We start from the raw sequence: 9,565 nt of genomic DNA on the forward strand, positions 1-9,565 counted from the left end.
TGCGCCTGTCCAGTAGACCCAAACGTATCCATTCTAGCCTTGCTGCGCGCATTTGTCATATCCCGAGCTTTGCGTGTGTCTGTGCACTGTGCCAATTAGGCATAGTCATATACATTTTTGACCACAGATATAATGTCAACAAAAAATAAAGTACATAAAAATTATTTGACCTTACAGTTCCAAACTTTGTTTGTTTATCCAAGTTTAGCTCCCAGGGTCGGACTGGGGGTAAAACCAGTACTCATTACCAGGGCCCCAAAGGAAGAGAGGGCCCTTGAAAAGTATGAATCTGAAATATATATTTTTTACCTGGATATTTTCATGGGTGGGGGCCATGGGGGCCCGTCAGGACTGCCTATGCATAGGGCCCGGGATCTTGTTTAACGCCCCTGTTAGCTTTAACCTTAATTATACACACTTGAACCTAATCAAGCTCTTACTAGATACACTAATCTTCCAGGTGTTTTAAGGCCAGTTGGAGCTAAACTTTTCAGGACATTGGCCATCCAGGATGTAGTTTGGAGACCCCTGTCCTACAGAGTTGTTACTTTGCACATACTTTTTGATCATTACAAATAATAATGTAAAATTATTTTCTTAGAATAGGAGATATGCTTTCTCTCGCATCACAAACATTATCAGTAGTTAAGTATGTGGTCTTGAAGAAGACCCTTTTTTCTTTCATTTGGACTCGGTCTTGGACTTGGACTCGAAACTTTTTGACTTGGACTTGACTTGGACTCGAACCTCTTTGGACTCGGTCTTGACTCGGTCTCGACTAGTCCTGGACTTGGACTTGACTTGGACTCGACAAAGCCGGACTTGACTACAGCTCTACTAATTTTACTTTGTTGGATCAGCAGCTATGCTAATGATGTCTCTATTTTGTTTCTATGTTTTGCCACGGGATTTACATCCTGGGGTAACTAGGATTTACACAAGCTCCAGTCTGGATCCAGAACACCTGAGAAGAGATGATGCTAACCTTGAATCAACAAACAGAACTAACAATTATTGCTAAATGTGTGACTGCATCATATAATAACTATTAATTACTAATATTGATAGTTAATCGTCTAGCTGACTACGTCTTGTATTATTATTATTATTTTTTTTTTAATCCTGTCAAACGTGCACAAACTACTAGCTACTACTAAATATTGTAGAAACGTAATTTTCTGTAAAGTTGCTTTGTAACGATTTGTATTGTAAAAAACGTTATACAAATAAACTTGAATTGAATTGAATCAGCCAATAAATCCAAAGACGAAAGGAGAGTCAGAGAAAGAGAAAACCAGTCAAAAGCTTGATGTTACAGACCTCCACAAATGTACACAAGGTTAGACCAGACTGGCAGAAATAAAAAACTTTTCTCTTTGGACCAATCTTGTAAGTCCTCAGTGCCTTCAAAGCAAACAAAACATTTGGCTTCTGAAACAGATGTCCATAGAAAAGATGGATCAGTCATGCTGGTCTTTCAGCACATGGTGTGTGCATTGCAGTTTTTTGAAAACGACTTTCCTGGATGCTTATTTACAAAGACCACCTCTAAGAGGAACTGGATAATTCAGAACCTCTTGGTTGGATGGGTGCCACACTAAAGGACGGCTTATTGGACTTGCCAAGAGAGGAGCAGATCAGAGTGTTTTGAGAATTCATCACAGATATTGGCCATTGTGGAAGGTTTGGTGTTTCTGTCACTATCGGACTTTCCATGGACTACCTGCCCACAATCTGTTGATCTGAGCGAGATAAAGAATATCACTCCGTAAGGTATTTTGTAAGGAAATTTCTAATGCTTCATGAAAAAAATCTATATGCAGTAATTTTTTAATTGGTTCACTTTAAGTCGTGTGATTTAAACATGTATTATTTTTTTATGATTAAGACTTGCTTTTTTTTTTTTTTTCTCACTTTCAGACATTCACACTCCCTCTCAAGCCTTCACCTGCCCAGAAGCTTGCTGTAATTTATGGCTTTGGATTTTCCCGGATGTGTGACTGTCCTCCAAGACTTCTAAACTGTTTACTGTATTGTGACATGAGTGTGACTTGTGTTTGTAGTTGGTGACAGAAACATATTTGTCTGCTAGATCATTTATTCTTGGCGAATAAAGAAAATCTATATTTTTCTAATTAGCAGTGGGAATTTTAACCAGTACCTCAAATGAGCTTTGACATTCTCACTATACATTTCAGCAAATACGGTGGCTCCAAAAGGACACTTAAGTTCCTTTTAAAAAATGTCTCAACTTCACTGTATTAGACACAAGATGTCAATCAGAGTATCATCTGTGAACAAATAATACTAGAGCTTTCTCAGAATTTACTTTAGTGTCTTGGACCAGTTATTAAATTATTTTTAACTGTAATTCCTCCTTAAAGGGATAGTTCATCCAATTGGTAATTTTGTAATGATACTAGCAAAACATATACTACAATTATATACAAGTCAATGGCTACCAGCAACTGTTTGCTTACCCACATTCTTCTTTTGTATTCAACAGTAAAAAAAAAAAAAACAGAAAAAGAGTAAAACACATACAGGTTTAGAACAATTTGAGGGTGAGTAAATGTTTACAAAATTTTCATTTTGGGAGGAAACACCCCCCTTTTTAAAATTGCTATAATCATGTGTGTTACTGTAGATTTTATTTAATAATATTTAACCTTTAAATATATAAAGTTTCTCCTCAACACCAACTAGGTTATAGTTTAACACTTAAATAAATACAAAAATTATTATAAAATCCTGTGTCAGGTTCAAGCAACTTAAATTAACTTTAATATGTAGTCTTTGTTTCAGAAAAGCATAGCATACAATTTTACTCAGTGGAAGGGAGAAGGAGCTCCAGAGTCAAACAAATGAGAGTCATTCAGTAGCGATTCACTCCTGCAGGAGTTCAAAAAACACAACAGCTTGCAGGAGAGCATCACATAGCTCTTCCCCTCTGTTCCTACTGCTCATCTTAAAGGAGTTTCTGTGCTTTAATACCAAGTCATGTGGAAAAATAACACGTGGGTTTTGCTTCATCACCGACTCCGTCATCATCTTCCTCACGGTCTCAGCTCCACTTGTACGACAATCTCCCACTATTAGGTTGAAATGGCGGCCGACAGCTGTTCGCATCATGTTAAGGACTTTGGGGGGGCTTCCTGGTTCCCTTGCTGGAGTGAGTAAAGCAAATAGCATGGCCTCTACTGTCCGGAGATGGGCCAAGACTGGATAAAGAGAAGTATTCTGGGGAGAGATGCTTGGTTTCTCCACCAAAAAAAAGTCGGCAGGAGGGAAGCTTGAAATAACAGTAGAGATCTGGGGTTGACAAACATATTAATAAATTAATTTATTAATAATAATCAATTATAATTCACATCCAAATAGGTTATTCCTCTCTATACAGAAGGTAAACCAGCAACACTTGGCAGGAGAGCTTAAACAGCTAAAACATTCTTCAAAATCTATTCTGTTCTGCAGAATAAAGAAATGTATACAGATCTGGAACAGCACGAGGTGGGAGTAAAAATTTATTTTAAAGAATATAAATTTTTGGAGGAAAGATGCTTAGAGTAAACATTAAATGGAAATTAACAAATATGTTTACTAAAAGCATGTTATTTATATTACTGTGAATGATTCGACTATGCAGGTTTCCTTTTTAAACATTTTTTTACCTAATAATTTTTTTATCAAAATGTCAAACCTGGATATTCGATCAGACTTCTCTCAGTCATTTTATGTTTTAATTTCCCCATTCTTACTATCGACGTCAAGCTTGCATCCAGATCGGCCTCTATCCAGTCAACAAGCAATGCATAGAACTGCACTACATCTCTTTCCCTTAGATGTACATCACAGTAATTAATCGAAGGGAACTGTAGCTACTTCCTTTAGCTACATTGCTTTAAGTTCTTTAAATCACAAGTGTTGCTGGTTTGCTTTCTTAAAAGAATATGCAAAAAATGTTATATGAATATTAAACTTGATACTGCTGAATCAAAAAAAAAAAAAGGAGGATGAAGAAAGTTAAAAGTAACTCACATCTTCCAAATAATCGGATGCCATGTACATTCCTTTCATAAAACTCTTGCACTCTGCTTGCTGCCAGTCTAATACAGTTCTTGCACGATCCATGTGTGTCCATGCGATTTTATTAGTACCACAAACAATGGACACGATAGAGCTTGCATCCTGCAAGAAATTCATAAATAAAACTTAGCACAAGTACTCCTCATTCAGAAAAGCTATTAGATAGAGTGGTTTAGAAAGATTTGCCTCACCTCCAACAGAGCTCGGTCAACCTCAGGCCTTATGAATTTAGCCAGATGGACTTTTCCCTTTTTCCTCTCCTTCTTGTCAGTTGGTTTAAGAATGGAGTCAAAGACTATGACAGCACTCTTGTGTTTCAGTAATGGCACATTCATGACACTCTCAAGACTGTTGAATGGTCCATGTGCAGTTCTGTATTTGACAATGTTAACAGCTTTCCGTCCTCGTAGCAGTTTGACCTGCTCCAGGTCTGACTCTGTGGCTGTATTGAGGCACTGGAGGATGACAGCACGCTGCTCAGTGGTATAACATGAGTCCAGGGATTTGTCATTTTCTTGGCTTAATTCAGAAGAAACGGATGCATTCAGGATGTCAAGCCCAGAGATCATTATTTTGCTGCTTCTGCAACAGGTGCAGTGCAAGAATCTGAGCTCATATTGAGGCAAGGAGCTTGGGGGGCGACCGAACAGACTGTAATGTCCTGTAACCAATCAATGATTTAATCAGAAAATAATCACACACACACACACACACACACACACATATATACATACATATACATATACATACATATACATATATATATATATATATATATATATATATATATATATACACACACATATATATATATACACATATATATATATACATATATATATATACATATATATATATATATATATATATATATATATATATATATAATTCAAACAAGGTCACATTTTATTTAATTAATTATTGCAAAATTAATCAATCATAAAATGACAATCAATTTTAAATTTCAGCTATAAAGCAGCTCCACAGAAGACAATAATGTCATTGTTCAGCTCAATTCGGTTCAAGATTGTGCGTTCGTATTCGATAGTGTCAGTAATTAGATCTTAGTCCCAACAAAAAAAACGTAATTCAACAAACAAACTCTAAAAAACAAACATTAAATACATATATTGAAATAATAAACTTTTTGCACAATATTTTACTTAAATTAGGGCACCTGAAAATCCAAGATCGAAAAAAGATCTGTGATACTGGAAGATACTAAGTTAGTCCTTGTGACTGACAAAGCATGTTCAAAATAAATGTCATACCTAATATCTTTACAAGTGTTATTTATTACCTTTGAGGAATATGGAGGATAAGAGGCGTTTTGCGATCCACATGTTTGATCGCCACAGTTCTGTGTTTTTCTTACATATGACTGAGCCCCATGCACCGGCTCTAGCAGCGGGGATTGTGACGTGTTTCCGACTACACTCTCTACTGGGCTAACAGTTTCCGGTTCCCGGTTCCGTATTTTCATCTGACGCTAACCCACGTAATAACCTTTTATATGGCGCTAAACTTAACAGTGGAAATAAAGCTTTTAGAGAGCTTTAAAAAACCACACTCCCTCTGAGTTAAAACAAACCAATATCCCGGAGTAATTCATTTACTCAAACAGTACACTGACTGAACTGCTGTGAAGAGAGAACTGAAAATGAACACCGAGCCGATCCAGATCATGAACAAAACATTGACTCGTCCACGAGTCAAGAACCGGTTGCATCGGTTTTCGGATCACCAGTTACTTCTTTCGGACAGTTCGATTCAATAAAACGGTTGAAGAAAATGGTTCACCGGTTCTTTTGCGCTCAAAGTAATGGCGTCATTGGCGATGATTACCCTTGATTCAAACCTTTGGTTTACTCACGCACATAAACACTAGCACAGAATCAGTTCAGAATCAATCACCAAAAGAATCAGTTCGGTTCAGACGCTCTAAGAGAGCCATTGCCCTAAGAGGTCCGACTCGTGAGGAAACACAGCTGTGTGACTTTGGTTCCGACTACGAATGGACGCTTTGCTCAAGAAAATAAAGTGGTCTGTGGGACTTTCAGTTTCGATTCCGAAGAAAACCGTCTCATGATGTCGCTATATGAAGATATTGTGAAGTTCGTCTCGATTAACCTTAAATGCCCTATATGTATGGAGATTTTCACAAAGCCGGTTACACTAGTATGTGGGCATAACTATTGTCAGAAGTGCATTAATGCATGTTGGGCAAAGAGCAGCGCAAGAAGGGATTGCCCACATTGCCGTGCAGATGTGAGCAGTAGTAAACTAGAGATGAATTTCACTCTGTGTGACATACTGGAATTACAGGACCTTGGTGGTCGCGAGAAATGGGAGCAAATTCTGGCAGAAGCAGATCAAACGCCACACGCTACGAGAACTGTTACAAGAGTGGCAAGTTTATGGTCTTATCTTATCAAATAGCTTAATAATACAATATAATAATGAACAAGGTAGTTGACTGAAAAGCCAGCTTTGAGCTTTTGCTAACTTTATAACTTTTACTGCGATTTGCTTGCTCTCTTTAGGATAGTTTAACGAAACGTCTGGATTGGTTAAAAGCTGAGATCAAAAAGACGGAAGCAACACTTTCAGCTGAACTAAAATCAAATCAGCCTTGTGAGGTAATACGTTTAAATTTTTAATACTTTTAAATTTGCACATGCACTATGTGGAAAAAAAGTATCATAAGAAATAATGATCATTTTGAACCACACTCAGGATGGCATTTATAATTCCTCAATTGTTCCGATGGATGTTTCCAGTTCGTCTTTAGACAGTGATGCTTCAAGTTGCTATGCTGGCATAAGTTTGAGTCAGACATCATGGGATTTACCTTCTCAGTCTGAAGAGGTAATATGAGGTTTGGGAACCAAAGTGTCAAATCACCTCCAACATATGTTTTCACTAGTGATACAAGGATTTAAGTAATGAAGAATTCTGAGAAATATATTTACATATATATTCATTACTCATGGAAAGGAGCTGATTGTAGAAAACATGATCTTTCTCAGGAGAGTTCACAGGAGTTTGTAGAAGAGGGTCCAGAGAATTCAGAATCTCTGTTTGAGGATGCTCACCTCACTCCCAGTGCTGGAGCACAGCAGCGCAACAGAGACAGTGCTGAGGGTTATGTTTCTTATGTTAACATTGATTTTTATGCATGCTTGAACTAAAAATGTGTCTTTGGTGCTATGTATGTTAACTTTAATATATTTCTTTCTCTCCCAGCTGGTCTTCATGCAGAGTTCGTTGACCTTACTTTTTCTCCCCAGCTGGGAAACAGGCGGCTGGTTTTTCACACGGAGAGCCGCAGAGTAGAAACACACCCGGGGCACCAAGCAAGAACCTCACACGGGCGTTTTGATGCCTGTCAGTGGATGGCGGAGCAGGAATTCAGAGGAGAGTGGGTTTACTGGGACGTGGATACCACATTCAGCACTGGATGGGCTGTTGGTGTGGCATATCCCAGTCTGAAGCGTAATGAGAGGTTGGGAAGAACACCCTCATCTTGGTGTTTGGAGTGGAGCAGTGGGCAACTGAATGCTTGGCACAATAATTTAAAAACCTCTGTTAAGCATAGTATCCATAATGGGATCAGAGTCATTCTGGACATGCCAAAAAAACAGTTGTCCTTTCAGAGTCTGTGCAATAGCCAGCTTGAATTACACAGTTTCCAGGTGGATTCTTCTGGCCCTTTCATACCTGTCTTCTGGCTTTATGGACTGTCACATAATGCCTTAACCTTTCCTAGACATTGAGTTCAGGATAACATAGATCTGTAGCATTTACACTTTATACTTTTTACACTCTATTTTGTTTACATAATATGCATTCTATTACTAGTACTATATAAATCTATACTATATGAATCTTGAATTTTCTGTTTTTTTTTTTTTTTTTTTATAACATACATGTCTAATTTGGCTTTCTGGCTTTTAACCATTTAGCCACACATCCATATTATTATAGGACTGAAGAATGTCCCTTTTATACTATCCTGGTTAATTCTACAATTTTAGATTGCAATACTGCTAATATTTTTGGCTCCTTTATGATGCTTTCTTCTTCTTCATTGTATTTTGGGCACTTTAGATAAAAGTTAAAATTTACATGTATAAATGACTGCTGTAACATACTGTAATCTTAATAAGTCCAAATGGGTGCCCTAAGCAGGATTGTATTGTTGTGCCCCCTTCCTCAAATTTGATGATGGAAAAAAAAAACAACTATAGGGGTGAAAATAGAACTTTAATCAAATAAAAAAGTAAATGAATAAATTTTATTATTTACAAATTGCAATTGTAGCTCTCGACATTTACCTATGGCAATAACTTTATTATGACTCTAATTTATTTTGTAGTCTCAAGCATTCAGAAATCATGCAAAAGAAAGTTAAGCAGTTTTACTATGATAAGGGTTGTGATATGCATGTTTTTTGTTGAATAAATTATAAAGGCTGTGTCATCTATAACAAAAAGGTGTCCAAAAATGAAAGATTAAGTGAATATTTGAATTAAATGTTTGGTCAGTAGCCTAAACAAGGATTTGATTGTCCTGTAAGTTTAACAGCAGCAATTACATGGCATTTTGCTCCCTTTGCAGGTATTTGTAATAACATGTACAGAAATTGTTTATTTTGTATTTACCTACATTATGTATTTTAACAATGTTATACCAATCATTATTGTATCATTGTATTTTTATATAATGCATTTTAAGTCATTTTAAAGGCCATTGAGGTCTGTTTTTATAGCAACAACACCACCACCAACAACAAAAAATATTACAGTATATTAATACTTCTTTGTAAATTATTATTTGAAGTAACAAAACCATGGTTAATTTGAAGTTACCATGTCTACAAGAACGATGATTTGTGGTGTTATTTTAAAAACCATGGGTAATCGTTTCGTAAGGCAACCTGAAAAATAAAAACTTTCACAGGAATTTGCCTGAAAAGTGATAAACGGGCCTTGTTTTTACCTAATAGTTCATCATTTATTTTAATATATATAAAAAATGTTTAAGGTGTGCATTGTTGCTGACACTTAAATTAACACAATATATCCAATTGAAGCCGCGGCTTTCACCATAACACGACAGTTCTTGTTATATGAACTCGGGAGGTGAATTAATTGCATAGTTTATCTCTGACTGCATTCTGATTTCGGAATGTGATCGCGTGTGTGGACCAAAAATAAATTTGCTGCTGAAAATACAATATTTTATTTTACCTGAACGATTTAAGATTAAATTTAACGCTACTGAACAAAATTCAGAGTTCTGATCTTGTAATATTTAATGTACTTAATCGATATTATATCCACCAGTAATATTCAATATATTAGCCACCTAGAAATAATACAGTGTTTTATTTTTTGCATTTGAAGAGCGAGATGTTCCATTACTGATTGTGTTTGTAATATGTAGTATTTTTTCACTTATCTAGAGTTATTCATTT

General features: G+C 36.3%; 2 protein-coding genes across 2 annotated transcripts; one reads left to right on the plus strand and one right to left on the minus strand.

Annotated features, from left to right (window-relative positions):
* Window positions 1-2,078: 2,078 nt before the first annotated feature.
* LOC113050698 (transcription elongation factor, mitochondrial-like) lies at window positions 2,079-5,769 on the minus strand. Its single transcript, XM_026213926.1, has 4 exons — window positions 5,387-5,769; window positions 4,278-4,747; window positions 4,039-4,188; window positions 2,079-3,312 (listed from the first exon to the last, which is right to left on the minus strand). Exons 1-4 carry the CDS (start codon window positions 5,427-5,429, stop codon window positions 2,887-2,889), a joined length of 1,089 nt encoding a protein of 362 aa, XP_026069711.1. The 5' UTR covers window positions 5,430-5,769; the 3' UTR covers window positions 2,079-2,886.
* A 277-nt stretch (window positions 5,770-6,046) lies between these two features.
* On the plus strand, window positions 6,047-8,353 carry rnf135 (ring finger protein 135). The gene is made up of 5 exons (XM_026213925.1): window positions 6,047-6,495; window positions 6,630-6,725; window positions 6,823-6,954; window positions 7,116-7,230; window positions 7,333-8,353. Exons 1-5 carry the CDS (start codon window positions 6,172-6,174, stop codon window positions 7,860-7,862), a joined length of 1,197 nt encoding a protein of 398 aa, XP_026069710.1. The 5' UTR covers window positions 6,047-6,171; the 3' UTR covers window positions 7,863-8,353.
* The last annotated feature ends 1,212 nt before the right edge of the window (window positions 8,354-9,565 follow it).

Source organism: Carassius auratus, chromosome 31, assembly GCF_003368295.1.
Source record: "Carassius auratus strain Wakin chromosome 31, ASM336829v1, whole genome shotgun sequence".
NCBI classification, from domain to species: Eukaryota; Metazoa; Chordata; class Actinopteri; order Cypriniformes; family Cyprinidae; genus Carassius; species Carassius auratus.